The sequence below is a fragment of the Seriola dumerili genome, unplaced genomic scaffold, assembly GCF_002260705.1.
Source record: "Seriola dumerili isolate Sdu_G_001 unplaced genomic scaffold, Sdu_1.0 BDQW01000110.1, whole genome shotgun sequence".
NCBI classification, from domain to species: Eukaryota; Metazoa; Chordata; class Actinopteri; order Carangiformes; family Carangidae; genus Seriola; species Seriola dumerili.
The window spans coordinates 9,606,878-9,628,337 of NW_019174365.1; the positions used below are offsets into that span (position 1 = coordinate 9,606,878).

Genomic DNA, 21,460 nt, shown 5'->3' on the forward strand with positions numbered 1-21,460 from the left:
AGCTCCAAAAAGCAGAGGGGTGCTGCAGATTCATGTGATAATTAATAACAATAATTACTTCATTGTTCTCACATTGCTGTTTGATACATTGTACATTATAAAAAAATATTAATCAAGGCTGCTTTAAAGCAGTATTTTGACATTTATGAAAATATGCTTATTTGCCTTCTTGCCAAAATACCCCTCCCATACCTGCTCAGTATGAAGCGACTGCCAATAGCCAGTTAGCTTAACATTAAAACTGGAACAGTCAGAAAATAATCAGCACACAGCCTCCAATAAAACATACAATAAAACAACAATAAAACATCTTTACACTTTGTTTTTTGTACAGATTTTGTGCTGGTAGGCTAATTATTTCCCCCACTCTAAAGTCTTTATGCCAATGCTAATATGATTAGTGGAAAGAACATCAGACTCATATCAGAACGTTACGCGTAGTTATTTGTTTATGTTGTTTGTTAGCTTGTAACTGCCAGTGACTGAGAGTGTTATTGGTTGTGCTAATGCAAATTCTCAGTCTCTGTATTGACAAGGTTTCAGCGACTGGTGTTAGAAGAAACGTTAGAGAGACTCAGCCACAGGTTTGAGCCTCAGTTAGACTCAGACTCAGATGGTGAGTCTGTTGTGACCACAATCAGCAACTAGCAGAAACATCAGTACGGTTAGTGTAGTTAGTATCTTTTATTTGTTTATACAGTTTGTTAGCTTGTAACTGGCAGCGGCTGACACGGTGTTAGTGGTTGTGCTAATGCTAACTCTTGCTCTCTCTACTGACAAGGTTTCAGGTTTTTTATCCGCGCCCCGTCCCCGCAAGTTGACAGGACTGGTTCCTTAGGTTTGTGATGTATGACCCAGTCATGGTATCTACTGCTTATTTCACTCATGGAACGTCTTGTATTATATAAAAAACATCATATGGACATGTTAACAAGGTTAAAAACTTGATTTTAATTGGAGAGTGGTCTTTAATGGCAAAGCAAATATTTTCCAAAATGTCAAACCAGTGTTTGATGTCACAGGACACTCAATTTGTCTAATAGTGAACTGTATGCAATTTGACTTATACAATAAACTACCCAATCAATGCATAATACTCACTGCATCATTTAACAGAGAAAAACAAAGCGCAGCTTACAAATCCAGTAGAGTAGGATATGCCTCTAGAGTGTTATTGTTAAACTGAATTAGCCCTGTGTCTTCTCTCACAACTGAAGTGCACTAGGTTACAGTATGTGGCCATATGGGCTCTGTCTAGCATTACTGTCACCCCTCATTTATTATAGTGAGGGAAGATGGCCCCGCTATGCCCCTCAAATCCTCTTAGCCAACATTTAGCTGATTGATTTTTTTCCCCTTCTACCTCGATTCAGATTATCAATGTGATAAAAGCAGGAAGTTGTATATTATTAATGCTATTCAGTCTCATGGGTGGATGGATGGATGAGAAAGAGAAAGATAATTGTTTCAGCAGTGGCCACGTCTGGAAGAATAATATCAATGCAATGTTATTGAATTTAAAGGCACCGCAAACTGAGTAAAAGAAATGACTGATGTGAATGTGATTCAGTCCCGTCCGTTACATATGGAGAGGGAGTGGATTATCAGTGAAATTAGACTTGTCACCTCTTGTGATTGCACTCTAGAGGTTTGTGCATATGAAGATTAATAATTAATCTATTTCCTCAATGAAATAAAAAAAATCCACAGCCATGAAGTGTAGGTAGCAGCTGTCAGACATGGAGCTTACAGCACAAGCAACTTAATTCCTACTGCAGGCCTCCACCACAGAGATCTGCGATAATAGTTTTGTCTCAGCAAAACAGTATTAAGCAGGTTCCCCATAAACAATGTATTCCACTATAGAGGCCACATAGTATGTTTAACAAACAAAATAAGTCTTTTGGACATGTGATTTAGCTTCATGTTGTTTAAGACAGTCGGGTTAACGTATTCCAACAGACTCTGTCCTATGTGTTCTCCAGATGGCACCGCACGCTGCCTCTCACAGATTGTATATGGCTCTGAGATCCTTCATAAGTTCAGATGATTCCCTCCCTCAATCCTCTCTCTCTGAACTATACTAAATGATGATCATGGAGATTATGTATTGGTAATTCCTGCCAGGTCTTTAAAAGAATGCCCATGCTGTGCACTTAATACTCAGTGGAGGGATTATGCAGACCCCTACATGTGGTGTTGTGGCTGCATACCTCCAGTCAGACTAAACCCAATCTGTTACAGATTTGGACTAAAGAAGAGAGGTGCAGCAAGCACAAGGGGGTGGGTGGAGGGCCGTGCAGTGCTGTATTCATGCTTTACAGTACATTCCACTTCTTCTATATCATGGGGGATCAGAGCTAAACCTCCCTTTGGAGGCAGTATTTTTATCTGTGTGTATTAGGACGTTAAAAAAGAACCTTGGCTTGTGTCAAGGCTGTGCACTTTATTTATTTTTTTTCTTGATTCTCTTTTTTTTTTCTACATTTTTATTTTCCCTCTGTGGTTGAGGCAAACCCAAATTCCTCTACAGTTTCCCCTTGAATGTGGGTCCAATTAAACACATATGTGGATTTTCATACTGAAGCTCATAAAAGGTAAACTCCAGCGATTTACATTACATTTACATAAGGAATGCTAAGTACCTACACATGTGAGGTGTTAATATCTCTATCAAAAGCAGATGGTCATCACTATTCATTACTCTCACCCAAGGTGTTTCATTGAGCAGGAATCCCAGAGCTGGGCATGATTGTTGCTCCATGTGAAATAATTTCCTCTCAGGAAATGCCAAAAATGTCATCATTTGGATCCATGTTTAGAGGTATTTGAATGGTCTGCTGTGTCTGTGTTCTATTTTAAATTGCAATTAGCCAATAGGCTGCATCCTCAGCACTTCACAAAACTAAACCCATATCGAGTATATGAGAGGCCATGTCGGACAAAAGGACACAAATTTTATGTCTGTTATTATGTGAGCTTTTTATTGCATGTGTGTAAACAATAAAGTTTGATTTACAGGTAATTTCTACTCAGCCCCTCATACACATAAATCCATATACATATACTGTATATATACTGTATAAGAGACCATTTGGCAGTGAATGCTATTCTGTATTGAGTTCAAAAACTTGGCATGAATCGTCTTGTTGCGTTTTATGATGGTTGTCCAGATCAGCCAGCATGTGTAAAGGTTTGTGTGCTGTTAAACAGCGATTTCTTCTCATGACTGTCAGTGGCCAATCACAGTGTCGCAATGTATACATGATTATATATTTAAGAATTTTTTTTTTTTTTTTTTTTTTTTTTATTAAATTAGCTTAGCTTAATGTAAACAAAGTCAGAAACTGTAGTTAATGTAAGTATAATAACAAAAAAGGAAGGTGATATACACTGCATGAAAAATCCATTAAAGCAAAGAAATCTGGAAACAGATGGCATTGTTTCCAGTTTCCAATTTTAACAGCACATTTCAAAATCTATGTTTGCCAATTTCCTCTAACAAACTTTGTTTTTGTTTTTTTTTTATGGAAAATAGGTGCCATTATTCATCTTTCCAAATAAAATCATTACAATAGCTGCAGTGTGTTAAAAAGAGGTTGGAGATGCCTCTGCTGTTCTGCTATGTCTTGCTGCCCCCTTGTGGTGAAACAACAGTGATGATTCACCCTCACGGTGAAGTGGGAATGGTTAGAAATCCACATGAAGCAGATTGAATTCTAACTAAACAGAAACAACAACAAAGGGAAACATAAGGTGTTGTCGTAATTTAAACAATTTGTATTTATTCAGTGTTTATTTCTGTAATCCATTTTTCTTTTGCAAACAATCTGCCAGCAGGTGAAGTTTACATGGATTTAATCTGCTAATCGTTGCACAAGAAGCGCTGCTCATTAACTTACAATCAAGCAAGGTTAAAAAAAAAAAAATCAAAAGAACTGTTTGCGAGAAAACAACTTTTCATCGTCAGCCAATGAATCAACGCTGTTATCAGTCAAACCGCACACGCACCCATGCACATAGTGAAGTAAACACACAAAAGCGCACACACACGCACACACACAAGCACACACACAAGCACACACAAACACACAGACATCAGACTCGTATCTGAAATACAAAACAGCAATGCATAAACAGAACTGTGGAAACTAGTGATTAGCTGTGCAGCAGAGGTATAATTGGAGCTTCTAATTACAGTATTGCCTCATTGTTCCTCTCTACCTCTAATTTACCACATTTACATCCCAGAAAAACAATAACTTTGGTTGGGATCATAATGGGTGAAGGACTGGAAAGTTTTCACCAACGGCAAAGAAATGCCCTCAACTGTGTGGTTAAACACAAGTTACAGAGCAATAAAATATTTGCGACCTTTTTTTACTCACATAATGATCATATTTCTAAATCAAAATATATGTTAAGCTTTAAGTATTATGGGCATGAAATGAGTAAAAGCTTCTACAGGAAAGACAGCATTGTGTGGTGCTGTATCTACATTAGTTTTATAAATGTATGCAATATAGCCTGGCTACAAGTGCAAGCATCAAAGGTATAATTACATATTAAGTGCTGGATATACCAGACACCACTTAAGCAATACTTCTTGCAAAACTGCATATAACAAAAATGTAAGAAACTTAATTACATTGCATATTTGTTGCTATAGAAACATTTTCTCATACAAAGAAAATTAAATACAAAAACAAAATCGCTGAGATGTCTAACTTTTTGCTCTAGCTGAGTAAATACTTCACAATTACCAATTACATTCCAAATTACCATATAACCTCAGATCAGGCATCAATTGTTATTTAAATTGGAGACACGGGGTTGGATGGTTACCCTTCTGACCGGAGTCTGATCCGCGTTCCGATTGGCTACCAGCTCCTGGAGCTGCAGGGCCCCTCCACCAATGAAGCAGAAGGCCGGACACACGGGGCCAGAGCAATCTACATGACCCTCCCACATAGGTCGCAGAGAGTGGGCATCGTAGAAAGTGACACGGCCCTTCTCAAAGTCAAGGCACACACCGAGCCGGGGCGGCAGCGGGTAGGTGACGCCTGTGGGCGAGGAGGGGCCGTTGCTGTTGGCGATGGGGTCTCGGTTCCCATGGCTACTGTGGTGGTGGTTGCTGTGCTGGGGCAGGTAGATTTTACCCATTCCCATAGTGAGGAAGCAGAAAGGCGGAGCAGAGTCCAAGGCATCTTCTGCTCCACTGTCATGACCGCTGTCTGGGTCGTAGCTGCAAACGAAGCGCATTTTATAAAATCAGGATGAGATTGACAGCTTCTACAAAAGAATTCATCATTTACGTTACTGATGCCTCAGTAGGTTTGGTCAGGTTTGCATTCGCACTACTTCTGTACAACGTGGCGCGGCAGAAGCGGGTTGTTTCAAACATTTATCCATTACGTGTATTCTCCTATTTTGACTTCTTTCGCTCACTTTTTAACTATTTCCCATGCACCCTCAATTGCCGCACGTGTGTTACAAATGACTCAGTGCTACTGTCACAGTTGGTGGGTTATTGGTTTTTGGTTATTGTGAATAAATATACTAAAGCTCAGTCAAATCAAATTCAAATCAATTTAGAATCCTATTTATGTTTTTATTTTATACCAGGTTATAATTTCATTTTTCTTTTTCAATTTAGCCAAGATTCTCCAAAATCTTTCCATGTACTACAGAAGCAGTGATTAGAACTGAATGGGAAAGATTGTATTACAGCTACTCACCGTGGACTGGCCATGTCTTGTGGAAGGTGAAACCACTCCTGCAGTTTAGATTCCAGACCAACGCCAACCTGTTCAAAAGAGAAAAAAGCAAACAATTTGTAATTACCAAAGCATTTGTCTTGTGGCAACTGATTGATCCAATGCTCTCTTTTCCCCAGCTACAATTATGTGAAGTGACGCAGAAACAAAAGCATTTTTAAGAGACGATAGGCCTTTCTCAGGTGATTATTTCCTGTACTATTTCATGAAAAATAACTCATTTTAAACCACACATCTGTAATCACTGAGTTAATCTGATCATATTAGATACAATACAAATTAAAGCATTAGTATATGTAGTCCTAGAATGCACATATGTATACAATATAGACAAACATAAGACACTCGCAAAATCCTCTCATTATTCTTTGTAAACTTGTCATTTCCATTGAAACCACGCAGTCATGGGAGGTTTGTGGGGGCCAAAGCTTCTCACTCTGTGTTGTGCTTCTTTTCCCGCTAACTGTCATACATACTTTAAACATTGTTACCTCTACAAATCACACATGTTTTGGCTCAGGCATGATCTATCTATCTACTTTTCCCAAAGTTAACAAAGAACCATGTGTCCATTTGCTGCATAGCTGAAACTGGATGGGAATTTAGTTTTAAAAGAGAGCCAGAGAGGGAAAGAGAGCTAAAACCACCTTAAAAGAAACCAAAACTTTATTTGATCCTTATTTCCTTGTCATTACCCACTTAAATTAAAAACAGCAGTGCATAAAACTCTCAGCAGCACAGGCATTACTGGGCAAATTCAGGTACTTCACACTTGTCTCGTGACAAATATCAGACATATTTGAGGACAGGATTCGTTCTAGATCTTAGGAATAGCAGGCCCCAGCTTTCTCGCTGCAGCATCACAATGTGACCCTGAACTTTAAATCTAAAAATCTGTTTTTTGAACCAAAATATTTAAGTTTCGTAACAGTGCTGATCAGAATGTTGATCAGTTAAAGGCCCTAAAAATACATTTTTCAATCAGCTTCTTACTATTAACGATTTGGACCCTACATGAACACAAAAAGAGATTTCTGTACTTTGTGTTTTTCACTAAGCTCTTCTCACTGGTTTGAAGTGGGGCAGAGGGCTCTGTTGAAAACAGGTCAAGACACAGATTTATAAATCTGATCAAACCACACCCACACAGTCATTATGAAACAAGTTAGCATTTTTGTGTTAAACTTGGTAAATAATAGAAAAGGAACTTTTGTTCAAACCTTTGTTACTTATTAATGTTTAATGTAATAAAGAAAATCTTTGAAACCGAGCTTTAATGTCACTTGTGCTTTAATGTTACAGTCTGATCATGATTCCAATAAACTGAGCAGTATGGACTAAATACATGTAGTATTCTGTACGTATAATATATTTACTACTTGACTTTACTTGCCTTCACTAAGTAAGACCCAGGCTCCACTGAGCATGCCCAGTAGTGACGTCCCTGTGTAATAGCTACATCCCCGACCAGGAGGTCCGAGGTCAGGTGACAGGAAGTGAGGGCGTGGTCAGCGGCCTGCAGCAGAGAGAGACCAGGGACGCTACGAGCACAGCGCTGCTCTTTACTGACCACCAGCCGGTCGGCATGGAGACCCCAGCGAGAGTCCAGGTAGAAGTTGAGCACTGGGAGGGACACAGCAGAGAAAGGGGCAGGGACGGAAAACAGAAAGAGAAGGGAGGGAAGAAAACACGAGGGTAAAGAGAAGACAAAGAAGACAGGTGCATTCAGAAATGACATATAAGGGGGTTAAGAAGCAACAGAAGAAGTTTGGGAAGCAACGGAGGGGGAGTGGTACAGATTTACAATCAGAAAGCAGCAAGGAGAAGAGAAATTAGGAGAATAATAAACAATTAAGAGACTAAAGGGAGGGGAACAGAGAGCAGGCATGCACCTCCTCCCAACAGCACTGGAAGAGAAAAGGACACTGATCCATACATTGATGACTCAGGGAGTAAAATACAAAAGGTGTCGCAAAGACGTTCTGGCTGTGGGGAGTGCAGATCTTTCAAATACATCTTACAGGGGAAACATACGCAACAGCAGGAAGGAAAACAACAGCCTCCAGTACAGGGACACAAGGAATTCACCAGTCACTCAACTCCACCATTAAAAAGCCCTGGATCTGAATCCGATCCACGTTGTTAAGCCTCAGGTCTTAACAAACTGCAAACCTCATCATCAGCGCTCGGACAGATCTCGTTTAAGGAGGTAGAGTGAGAGCCAGACGGTGAGTGGGTGTCTAGATGGGGGGGGGGGGTGGAAGAACAGAGGATGCATGGGATGACCACAAAGAGAGAGAGGAGAAGAGGAGATAATTATGCTGCATGGGGAACGGAGGTGTGGCCAAGAAGAGATATGAATGCACTTCTTACGTTCCGGAGGCGGCACGTAGACTGGCAGCGTGGAAGTAGCGCAGAAGAGGATGACAAGTACAAAGCTGTGAAATGGAAATGATATATGAGAGAAAGATGAGAAAACAAAGAGGAAGAAAATGAGGATGTGCTGAAAGTGGAGAATGGTGGGTAAAAAATGGAAAAAGGAGATGGGAATAGGTAGAAAAGAAAGAGAATGAATTATTAAGTGTTTCACCATGGTAACCATCCTGATGCTTTTATTGTGACTGATAAATAATAGTTGGCGTGAAGAGATGAATGGCTCCAAGATGACATCAACTACAGCTTGCTGTATGGATATAATGAGATTTTGTTGTAGCTGTCATACACTTGTCACTGATTTAAGTGGCTATACGTCGTTAACCAAAAATAGTAGAAAGACTCATAGTTGGGTGGAAGATATAAAAAGACACTTTATGTATAAAAATTACACTTTATGAAAGTGATGGATGAACCTTCTGACATTCTTGTTTTTAGCGCCAATGGGTTAAAGGATATTTTTTAATTTTGGACATTTCCTCATAGTAACAATAGAATTGAAATCACCAAGTTTTATGCAGAGATCTGGGGATACATCGACTTTGCTGGAAAGAAGGGAGGTAAGTAATTGGAGGTAAGAAACAGATGCAATCAAATAAAAGTATTATATAATTGCCCAGGTTAGCTGAACTTTTTTTTAAGGAGAAAGCAAAAAAGATTCCTCAAGCTGTCCACTGTAATCATCCGTGACAGTTCACATATTGACTTTAAAGGAGCTATTTGTAAGTTTTGATATTGCAATCGATTAATCAAATCAATTATCAAAATAGTTACTGCTGAATTTTGATCGATTTGTTGATCAATTAATCAATAAATCATAACTGCAAACGCAATGGCTGAGACAATGAACAAGAACACCCCCCCCCAAAAAAACTGAATTATCCTTTAAAATAAGTCGAGGAGCTGTTGATGTACACTCATTGACCACACAAAGAGAAGAATCCCTTCAGTGCTGAGATGGACGACCTTCGGCCCCGACATCATCTGCAGCTGTAACTCAGCGGAGAGACTGTAGCATCCCAGGGTTTAAGCCGACCTAGCACCCGACAACGCTTTTGAAAATCTGATGGGTAGATGTTCCTTATCATCAACGATGCATTCTAGTACACCCCATAAGTGTTAATTGGGACTGATCTCAGGAGACTGTGATGGCCAGATCATTAACATCATTTCACACACTTGCAATGCAGTGGGGAGCACCATCTCGTCAGCCGGGACCGATTGTGCCAAATCATCAGTGACTGAATCATTGGCTTTTTGCAGTATAGCTCCCGACACTGGTGACTCAGAGTCTTCCTTATTGGCTCAGCATGTTACTTCCTGGTTAACAGCATACTGAAAAACAGCAAAAGCCACCGAGACTTGATTTCATACAGAACAGAAGGAAACAGTTCGAATCAGTAACAGACTGAACTTATAGAAATCGAAGATAGAACTGAGAATTGTCAGAAGACCTGAATGCTCCTGCTTTACAAACCGTGACGCAATGGCTTATTCATGTGCATACTAATGTTCCATATACAACATTCATTCAGCAGATGCTGGGGAGTAATTTAGGGGTAAGTGCCTTTTGTGGACAGGAGATGGACTGAATCCACTTAGACAACAAAGAGATGTCTCAGATTTCCCATTGTACTGCACCCTTCCAACTGCCTTTTCATCTACTCTCTGACTTAGTTACAGCGCCACCAAATCCTACAATGTTACCCCTTGCTCACTGCCAATGTTTTCAAACTCGAATGTGAACTGTTTTGGATCACATTTCCATCAATTCATTGTACAAAATCTGTGTAAGAATCTTTCCACTCTTTCTTATTTTGTCTCTCCTTTGCAAATTAAAGTGGAAATTTTATGTTAATTTCCATCTATACATTTTTATTCTAGGACTCCGCTACAGTAGGTTTGCATGATTCACAGTTCAAAAAATGTTATTTATCTCATGCAGCCTGTCTTGTAGCCCCTCAGATGAGCCCTTAACTGAAACAGGCATTGTTAGCTCCAGGCCCTTTAAGGCCCCCCTCCCTAAAAGCCCTCTGGTAGCCTGCCGAGCTGCAGCACCTTGTGCTTGTGAGCTCCGCTTCATCCTTTTACCAATGTGGAGGTTCTGAAATCAAACTGTAAAACTACTAAGAACCAGAGCATAATTTATTGGAAATGGCCACTTCTCAAATCCATCTGTACATGTCTTGAGCCTGAATCCATCCCAGAATAGAAGAGCGGACAGCCGCAGCAACAAAGACTACAGCAGGACGTCTGTGTTCAGTAAATATTACACCCATCACCTGCTTATTGTGTGACATAACAGTGGATTTAGTCTTAAAATCACAATTTGTGTATACATATTTTTCTATATACACGCCTGTTAATAGTTGTTCCTCAAACAACTGTATAGTAAACCTGCACCGTTGGTTATTTGTATACTGGAGTTCACGAATTGCCTCTAATACTATTCAAGTAGACTGTTTTAGGAGAGTGTGTATGTACATTTACCAAGAGGACCGAAGTTTGACAGGATTTTGGCTTGGAATAAACCCTGTACCTGGAGCTGTGCTCGGAGCGGATGACCGTCTGTAGAAATCCGTGGCGAGCCGACGTCAGCTTGTTACAACAGTCCAGAGCAGTTTGATACTTGAGCTGTTGTGTCAGGGGGATTACTATTATATGTGTTTACCTCATTATTTGAAACTTTGGCCACATGTAATATGTACATCCAGCAATTTAAATTATGTATATTACAGAAAATAAAGAAAAGCATAACAGGTTCCCTTTGATGTTTCATGTATTGCATGTATGAGATGTCTAAAAGTACACTTCACACCTTGTTAACTGGGGTACTGCCAAACTGGGGCAGAGTTTGACCTGTTTCTATACACTTCTGTTGTTTGGGTGCAGCTTCCCTGTGCCAAAGTCAAAGTCTCTGCGTTTACTTGTTAATGAGGATGAGTTAAAAGTTCAGTGCGTGCTCTCACCTGGCGCAGGTGGGGTGTGCAGGTACACCTCCTCACTGTACTCCCCGTAGCCTGCCTTGTTGCAGCCTCTCACCCGCAGCACGTACACGCTGTCCATCTCCAACCTGTCAATCACGGCGCTGGTCCCACTCACTTCATCCAATCGCTGCCAGCCCCAGCGGGCGGCGGCCAGTCCTCCTCTGAGCCCGCCTCGGGACGCTCCTCCCGGTACCACACCCCGACGGCGATACTCGACAGAGAAGTGCCAGGCGGGTGCGGAGTCTTGGGGCAGTCGCCAGCACAGAAAGAGCTGGTCATAGGCCAGGGTACGCTGGGTGTCAATCACTGGAGCGAAGGGGGCTGTGATAAAATGTTTGAATATGAAGTTTCCATGAGTAAAAAGCTCAATTGTAGAGGTTTAACACGTCATAGTCGTACCATCTTTCTATCGCTGGCTCACATTCACTTACTATATTTGATGGCATCTCAGCTTTATTACACTAAGTGATATGAGAAAGAGCCCCTGTCATTCTCTCCTTGTCTGCCTGTTCACTCCCTCCCTTCCTTATCTTGTACCCTTCCACTATCTCCATCCACACCCATCCCCGTCCTCTCCCTTCCTCTCCCCACTCCCTTTCTCACCCTGGATGAAGTTCAATTCTGTCAGGAGTTTGAGTTCTTTGGAGACGTCCAGCTGGAAGTGTCTGAAGGATGGATCAGCAGCCAGAGTGAAATGCTGGAGATTCTCAATTGCTTTACTCAACCTGGTGCGGTGAAAAAAAAAACAAGGGAAGCAGGGTTAGAGGGATAAAGGAGGATGGGTGTTTAAATGATGCTTCCATCAAGCTGCATGGGAGGACGAGACAGACTGACGAGGAGGGAGTGGTGTATGATCATTTTTAAAGGATAAGGCTGGTATTGGTCTATATTTTTCTTAGTGTCAACAAATCCCATGGACCAAAATCAACATTGCATTAGTTTATCTCTCAATACTTTCCACCTTTTCCTACTGTGTCTGTGCCTGTGCCAAGCCTCAGGCCCATTCAAGACAGGTTACAAAGTAACTTCCTAAGACAGCTGGGCACTGCAGGGTTTAGCAAATGTTATCCAAACAGAAGTAAATTGTGTATTTCTTGGGGACTATTTTCAGCTATGGATTAATATACATTTGGTGCACTAGTGAGTGTTTAAAGGAAAAGGACAGGGTACTGTATGTGGCATTCACTGTAAACAACCTACAGTGCCCACATTCATTATGATGAAGGAACATGTGACACAGTGGACTGTGTGCCTCATGTTTTTGGACAACGGTACTGTTCTATGTCACAGACAAATAAGCCATATCAGGATTTGGATACACAGGAAATACTTAAGATTAATTCAGTTTTGATTATTTTTATTTTATTTTTTTGTCTTTGGTCATTTGGTCATTATTTAATTAAGTTAAGAAATGTATCAGATATCAGATGTTCTGGTTGTTTTTGATTTGGCAAAATTCTATTTAGAACAAAACAAGAAGAAAAAATAGAGAAAATAGTGACATGTCTTCTTTAACACAGATCCACTCACCAAGAGATAATCAAGTTATCCCTCTCAAATACCATATAAAATATTATTATTAAATAAATACTGTATACTTTAATGATTACTATAAGCTATTACAAACAATACTGAGCAACATTTTTCCTATTGCAAGCTGTTTTCTGCAGAAATAAGGTGTGAGTAAAATCTTTTGCTGTAATAATTAAGGAAGAGACACTGACAAGGAAAGACAGAACTAATCTAAGGCCTGTTCCATCAAGACAGAGAGTGATGGCAAAGATAAACAAATGGAAAACCTGTTATGAGTCTGGCGAGAAGCCTGCACAAAGCAGGGCTGGTCGGTTTCCTTCAGCAGTTCCTGGGTAAACGCCATGAGCCCTGCATGTTCCATCAATCCCCGTCTCTCTGCCACTTGTGCAGCCAACGCCTCGCCTCGTTTCTGCCGTGCCACCTCCAGAGCCTGGGTGAGGGAAGCGTGGCGCTCGGCCAGCGCCGCAGTCAAATCTCTGATGCTCTGAGCCAGCTGCTCTCTGGCCGACACACTGTTTACCTGGTGTTGAATAACACAGACGGACAGGTTCAAACATCTGACAACTCACAGCCAACTGATGCTAACTGAAATCACCTTTAAGTCCGGTTGATTAATAAGGCTTTTTCTATGAGAAGTCCGAGATTAATCAATAAGATTAAATTAATTGGTAAAAATGTGTCTGCCTTCACATGAGGCAGATTCCAAATAAGAACTTTATAATGGACAGATTACTACTGTGCACTGTGTTTCTTCATCTGTGGCATGAGACAGAACTTGTTTTGCAGGGTTGTACCTACAACAGGAAAGCATCTATCTTTATCGTTATGTAAGTACGGATTTCAGTACAACCTGTTCATATTAGGAAAAGAAAGAAAAACAGTTGAGTGGAGAACAAGCTCAGACATGTTAGATCACACAGAAAATGGGAAGTGGTTGCACAAAATATCATTATACTATAAGTAGTATAATATAATTATAGTAGTAGCATCCAAATCACCAATAAAATTTGATTGGTTGAAACTGGCTCTGTGTTTTCATTGTAGAATCATCTGTTGGGTTAATATTTTAACACAGTAATATTTATATTTAGCATCTATAAGTAGTATATAAGCAGTAAATATATTATTTATAACACACTATAATGTATTTGAATGCATATATAAGAATATTTTTGTGTGTATTAATAACTGTATTTGTCAGCGACTAGGCTATAACTCCTGTGAAGCATCAATAACTGCTGGATAAACAGATAATGAATGACAATATAATATAACACAGGTGTATTTGCAGAGGGTACAGTATGTCTTCATATTTTTATATTAATATTTAGTGCTTATTTACACTTCTTCTTCACTGGAACGAACAAATGCAGTCAGCTGATGAAGACCATGAGATGAAGTTGAAAGCTCCAGGAGGAATCATGTAACTTCATGAGTTTTCATTATCTGTTTGTTGACAACTTCATTAATCACAGTTCAGATGTCCTTACATTTGTTTATATAACTACATTATAGTGTTTCACAAACTATTCATAAGTTCACGGGCTTCACAAAAGGAGGCCGGTATAAATTAACAGACAGGAACCTTGGCAATTTTGTTGGTATTTAGCTGCTGCTTGGTGTTACATCCACATTCAGCAACATTTTGTGAGCCCTAAGTATTAATCACCTCGGTCTGAGTGATGGCGCTCTCCAGCTGGGTAATCTGAGCCAGAACTGTGTCCTGGTTGGACAGAATGTAGTTCATCTCCTTTGTAATCTTCTCCTGTCAAATAGACCACGAATACACATCAGACAGCTTAATTGTTACACACAGTCTTACATTAACTCTACATTAGACCATTTACTGAACAGTTCTGTATTACTGCACATTGTACGTTGCTTTTCTCTGATTCACTGAAAGCTTCTTTTTAAAACTGTTTTTAGATGTCAGTGCATCACTTCACTTCATCGAAACTCAATAATTGAATTTTAAATGATAGAGAAGCAACATTAAAGTGCAGTTTTCAGAACAATTCTGTGTATTAAACCTTGCAATTCGCAGGACATTTAGAGAAACCTAGCTCAAATCATGTCAGATTCAGAGTACATACCTTCAGGGCTTGGTATGCCTGGGCCACTGGGAGGATTTTGTGTCCGGTGTGGATGCGGCGCAGTTTGCAGAGCGGGCAGAGCAGCCGCTGACAGGACCTACAGTAGAACTGCAGTTTCTCCTGGTCATGCTCTGGACAAGTCAGAACCTGAAGAGGAGAGTCAAATTAAATCTGAACAAAATGTATTTGAAACACATTTTACCTGGGGGAGAGGAAAGAGCAGAGCAGTGTAGCAGAGAATTATGGGGATGCGCGTGTATTTATCTTATCCAACAGCAGCCAGACGGTCTCAGAAAACACAGAAGTGAAGCAGATGTAAAGGTGTTTTATCTATTTCAAATATATACACATACTTTTGTTCATGTTTCTTCTTTCTTTACCGTGGTTCTAATCCATGTGGATCTGATCCAAAAATATTAGACCTTTGTGTTTACACTGCTAAATCAAAAAGTAGGATCTGTGCCACAAATGTCTCATGAGTAGCAAACACACAGTTGATCCCCCTTAAGATAAGTGGCACTGCACCAAGAAAAGCAATCAGACATTTGCATAACAACCCAGTCACCAGCCTTTAAGAATAATAATGGAGGTATTCCTTCCAGATCCATCTGCTCTTATTAGATTTGCGCCTCTTTTGTAAATAAATAATAGTGGATATTCCAAGATCCGATTTATCCAACAACACTTCCTCACAGACTTCTTTTTCCGAACTACAAAGTCTCTTGTTTATTATTAAAATAAAGCCATTAGTTATCCATTAGCAACTTATAAACCCTTTGAAAAGAGAGCCTTTGTATTGTTTTAATTGATATGAAGTGATATGAAAATGAACTTTATCATATTACACATGTCGATGAACAGTAAGTGTCTCAATGTCTTACCTTTGGTCTGAAGTTGAGTGTAGGTAGAATATGTTCATGTTGTGCCCGTGGCGTCCCCCATGGATGATACAGCTTGAAACACTCATTACAGAAATTGGCCCTGCAGTCAGCGCAGCCCTTGGTGGCCTCCAGAGCCTGAGGAGGCTTACAAAACTGGCACATAACAGCCACACTGCCCAGACTCACTGTGTGTCTGTACCTGGTAATGGTACGGAGGGAATCAGAGAAATATTGTTTTAGTCTTCAGTTATACGGCTGTGATTATATAACTTTTTATCAAGAGGGATCTGCCAAACAAATAGCAAATAATTAGTAGTCAAAAGCAGAGGACAATTCTAAACAGCCGAATGTAAGGGTGTGAGAACTTCTACAACGCGACAGCAAAATATCCAGTGTGAGAGACTGAGACAAACAGCATTGAATAGGCGATAAAGTGACCCCAAAGTCAATAGACTGTGGAAACACACAGTCAGCCAGAGTAGCTACAGTATGTTGCAGTGCATGCTCTGCAGAATCCCTCAACAGCAACAACTGCAACAACCACAACTAGATATCTTCCCACAGCTTCTGCTTTTCAGCCCCAAGTTACATTTAGCCTCAGACATTATAAGCACTGAAGGACAATATCACTGAGAGAAGTTTTTTTTTGCATATTTTTGCATTGTTTATGTGTGTGTGTGTGTGTGTGTGTGTGTGTTCGTGGTACCTACCTCTCCACTATACGCTCCAAAGTGAGATTGCGCAGACAGTCAGTCAGACCCTTCTCTCCCATCTCCACATCTCGGCCACAGGGGACACAGGGGAACATCATCACCAGCGGTGGGCCCTCCTTCCGGCGTCGCCCTGGATACGTCCCATATCCCGGAGACCGAGGCATGGATGGAGAAGGCGGATGGGGACCTCGAAACAACAACAAACAAAAAAACATGTCATCATTCTAAAATGCATTGATGTTTGATGGATTAAATTGACATGGCAAATGAAGAGTTATTTCATACCTGATCGCAGCACACGGTCAATGGGCCTCTGCTCAGCTTTAGGAACAGGCCTGCGTGCCTGGCGGGGTGAGCGGGTATTGGGTGTGGAGGCTGGAGAGTTGGGCTCTGGGGGAAGCTCTGGAGGTGGGTATCCATTTGCCACTAAGACCTCCGAGGCACACATGAGGCAGACGCTGTGCTGGCATGGCAGGACCACGGGCTGCTTGACTATGTCCTTACACACATGGCAGTGCAGCTCATGCTCCAGGCTCTTCATGTTAGACTGTCGGAGGCAAAGAGGTGAAAACATAAAAATAGGTTGAGTAACTTCAGGACAACATGTAGGCTAAGACCAAGTAACGTACAAAGAGCAACAAATGTGCTCAATTAGCCTTTTGTTGGACGTCAAACCTGCAGCTAGGTCTGGATATTAAACATGGGTGATATCCAAAATGTAATATCTCGATACAGTCAGCCCAAATATCACGATATAATACATAATTATATTATTGTATTTTATGTTTCAGGCATAAGTGATGCTACTAGTAAACAGCAGTTCATAGTTTTATTTGTCAAATGCCAAGGTACAATGTACAGTAAACAAAGCAGTGAAATGAGGGTTGGGCTCATCAGGTTGTGCAAAACTGCAAAACTGAAAAGAAAAAAAAATCGATTTCGCATAAGGCGGGAAATATCGCAATATTTGCTATTATTGAGTGTCGGCCCAAGCTGTATAAAATGTCCCTGCTGGAGGTCAAGTGACATCACAGCACGCCACACCTGTTCTGTGCACATGCATGCTTCCCCTTCGACAGACTACTGTATGAATAATTAACTAACCTCTCTCTGCTGGTCTTTTCTTCCATGAATATCCTTTGTTACAGCAGTGTCCGTCGATGACAACGTAATTTCTGTCAAATAATATCTGATGGTATGTGTCCATGGCGATATAATACCGATTGTCACAGTAGTAGTGTTGTAGTAGTAGTGTTCAGGAGCTGATGAGATCATTAGCTGGCTATTATCTTAACCCACAAGGTACTCATGTAACCACGGTACTCAAGTAGTTTATAGGCTACAATTAGCATCGTTATACCAACTCTGATTTACTCTATTGACTGTGTTACCTGTCATGTTGCCAAAACTGGCGCAAGGAGGCACTGAATTCCGTGACATAGTGAAGTCTTGTCCGGTCATGTGACCTTCTACACACCTGGACATCAGCGCCATGTTAGTGTTCATTCATGTCCATGCCCTGACCCCTTGTGGTTATTAGGTAGCATTACTTTTCATTCATGTAACAAATACCCCATGTTAAATTCTAAATGTGCTGCCCCTGTGAAGTCATTATTATTTCCTGTTAGAGATATCACAAACCACATCTAATGTACCTGTCATATTTACAACTCCTCACGCTTGGAAACCAGTGTATGTTTGGAATAAATGTTTCATCTGAAGGAGTGAAATTGCTGCGTTTTCTCTGACCGGAAGATTAGGCCAGTTGTACACCTCCAGACTATAGCCACCCAAGTTGTTTTTTTACACAAACATACTGGATATCATTTGAAAACTCTCTCAAATGTTAAATATTGTCAGCCATGCAAGAAATTAATATTCTAAAACAACATTTTGATTTAAAAGATGAACCATATTATTAAAGAATAAGTAAACATTAGGCTATGAATCTGACCAAGCACTCAGACAATTGATCTACGGACACATTTCAGTTGGACCCAGAAAAGTAGTGAGGTTTGATACCTAGCCATATACTTGCAGGCTTACCACTGAGGAAGTACAGTATTATAGTGGACAGAGGTGAACTGAGAGAGAGACAGGGCAATGGGTACAGCTGTCCCAGACCGGCGACATAGGGCATCAATCTTCTTAAATATGGATTAAGACCAGGCATTAATTATTCAACCACTGCACAGAGTGCATCTCTTCAATTCAAGCCCTGCATATGAACATGGGCACTTTAGCCAGTAGCCACTACTGTATGTCTGTATGTCTTTCTGTATTTATTACATATTTTTTACTCAGCATCATCATGTGGATGTAAATGTGTATTACAGAGGCTACAAATGACCACTAGCTCTAGTGTACATCCATAGATTGGCTTCGTTACTGCTCATATTTCTCATAGCATATCAGATCCAGCCTCCATGGTGGTACATACTGTCACATGGCACAATAAGAACAGGACATAAAATGCAGTGCAAAGACACTGGATTTCACATATCACACACAGTAGAAGTGTTCGTTTTAATCAGTTTATATGACAGTTTGATGATGGGTTTATTTCTTTGTATACCTCACTGCTGAACCAGCACCTTCCGTCCATGTAACCACAGTGGTCAGAGCTTTTGTGGGTGTGTGGGTGTGGGGGGGGGGCAAGTGAAAAAGCAGACCTCTAAAGCAGTTAGCGTGTCACTGCCCAGCTAAAGGACATTGATTTGACAGAAAAGGACACACTGGCTGTTGCAGAAACCTCTGACTTCACATCCACAGTCACTCTAACTACAAGGCTTCATGTATCTCAGTATGTGTGTTAATTACTCAGATCTTGTGTATAACCAGTATGACCATACGAGGAGTATGTCAAATTTCCATTTATTTTGCCGGTTCAGATGGCCTGCTTTATTTTGCTACATGGATGCCCTTGACACACAACCTCAGCCTACAACCAAAACTGTTGCAGGGCCACCACCACCAGCAGCAGCAGCAGCAGCAGCAGCAGCACTGACACTATGAGTTCACTTCAGAAATCGGGACAAGACAAACCGACTGACTGTGCTGCATAGGGGGTTTGGAGATTTTGTCACATTGATGTGATGCAGGATCAGGAGAACTTATAACAGCACGCCATAAACCACTGTTAATACCACTGTTTCTGCGTGGGGTTGCAGAATCATTAGGGATAACATACAGGGGTACATTCCTGCATGTCCACTTGATTTTTAAGAAGGCCAAGAACTCACACAACATTATGCAGCTAGATGACAAAACTAACATATACAAGATGATTGATGCGAGCAATGCCCTCCCAGTTTCCACAGTTAAATAAAAGGATACAGCTGCAGGCACGTTCCCCCAGTTGAGACACAATTAGGCTGCTGCAAAACAAACGAAGAGATCCATATTCACTATTCTTACACTGGATTAACGGAACCTACTTTCCCCCTCAGTCCATCTCAGTCCCTCTGTGTCATTCTCCAATGTCAACTCCGGCCTGCCTTTTTTTTCTGCCCCCTCGTGCAATGTACTGTGTCGCAATTTCAGCAGACCACAAACACCACGACAAACTGTGGGCCCGCAGCTGTGGGCTGAGATGGATAGTGCGCACTGCTAATGCCGAGCCCGGCGCGGTGAAGGTGTGAAACAGGCGATGCGACATCGCATTCTTACCTTCACCTGGAATCTAGGCGCCATGGCAGCAGTGGACTACGTGCACATTCCCAGCATCAAGACAGCGCTGTCTCTTGGAAAGAGGGGAGGGGTTTGAGGCAGTGCATCTCGAACAATGACCCCCCCCCCTCCTCCTCCGCCCCCTCCCTTTCCCCTCCTCTCCTCCTGCACCGGTAAAATGACTAACTCGATTGCATAAAAAGATGCTGCACGTTATATTTTATATATTTTTATGTGATATGTCATATAACATGTGCACGAGCGAAGACCTCGGGAAAGTCAGTCCTTGTAACCACCTCTGCAAACGATTCATGACTTTTAACCCTATATTGCTACAAGCAGCACAGCAGCATCTACACACTTTTCTCCCTTGCCTCAGCAGCAGCAGCAGCCGAAGATCCTGCATCTCGTCTCCATGGAAACGACCATCCAGTGAGCCCAAAAAAAGAAACGTGTCATTTCAGTCTGCACCCACGCTGTTTTGCCATTTGTAAAAATTCAAAACACAGTCATATCTACAGTCAAAAAAAGCACATTTATTTACAGTACCGAAGAGGAAGTTAGCTCGAGTATGGTGTGCCGATCGAGGCATTTTAGGATCTCCATTAATGTGGGTTACAGCATCAAGAAAACCAACCTTACACCACAGATTTCCTACACCAAGAACTGGGGATTTCCCCTAAATTGTATCGGCCACATGCATCGTATTTCATTTTAATTCAAAGGCCTTCTTTCTAATTGCAAGACAGATAGGCCCGTTTTCCAGAAACGCTCCGGAGAGTGAAACATGGAGACACGCTATTCATCCACACCGTGAATTCAGTTCTACATATAAAAAAAAAAATTAAAAAAAAAGGTTGCAGTTCAAATTAAAAAAAAGAAAAAAGAAATAGCCTACCCTTATTTGAATGTACACACAGCGACAACACAAAAACAGACACATACTCACACTGATACGAACCAAAGCTTCCATCGTTGATGTGGCTGTTTTTAAATCCATCTCTGCCATTTTAAGAAAATAGCTACCTCCTCTTTTCATCATCTGGATATTAATCGCGACGTATCTAGGCCATAGGCCATGTGGTACATATTAACAATTTAAAAATGTGTAACTATAATTTTTTTTTCCGGTTTACCGTTTGGTAAAATCTAATTGTATAATTTTTCAAAAGACAGTCGATCTGGACATTTTTGCGCATCAATACAAAAAGGCTGATAAATATCAGCTTCTGAGTAAAAAACAAACAAAAACGAGGACACCGATTCCTCAATTTGTTACTAATTTCAGTCTATATCCACGCTGAATAGATGCCTGTAGCTGTATTCCTCACCCAGACATCCCGCCCCCCACCCTTGCCATCCCGCACCGGATGC

At 40.9% G+C, this 21,460-nt stretch overlaps 1 protein-coding gene across 2 annotated transcripts; it reads right to left on the reverse strand.

Moving 5' to 3' along the window:
• Positions 1-3,546: 3,546 nt before the first annotated feature.
• LOC111223205 (tripartite motif-containing protein 46-like) lies at positions 3,547-21,163 on the reverse strand. Of its 2 annotated transcripts, none has more exons than XM_022747266.1 (12): positions 21,036-21,163; positions 16,703-16,964; positions 16,415-16,604; positions 15,705-15,903; positions 14,824-14,970; positions 14,400-14,495; positions 12,997-13,250; positions 11,801-11,922; positions 11,180-11,518; positions 7,171-7,400; positions 5,739-5,806; positions 3,547-5,245 (listed from the first exon to the last, which is right to left on the reverse strand). In XM_022747266.1, the coding sequence occupies exons 1-12, from the start codon at positions 21,126-21,128 to the stop codon at positions 4,804-4,806; spliced, it is 2,442 nt and encodes an 813-aa protein (XP_022602987.1). In that variant the 5' UTR covers positions 21,129-21,163; the 3' UTR covers positions 3,547-4,803. The 2 variants fall into 2 exon arrangements, with proteins under 2 accessions (XP_022602987.1, XP_022602988.1); XM_022747267.1 differs by lacking the exon at positions 21,036-21,163 and adding an exon at positions 17,809-17,846.
• Positions 21,164-21,460: the final 297 nt, after the last annotated feature.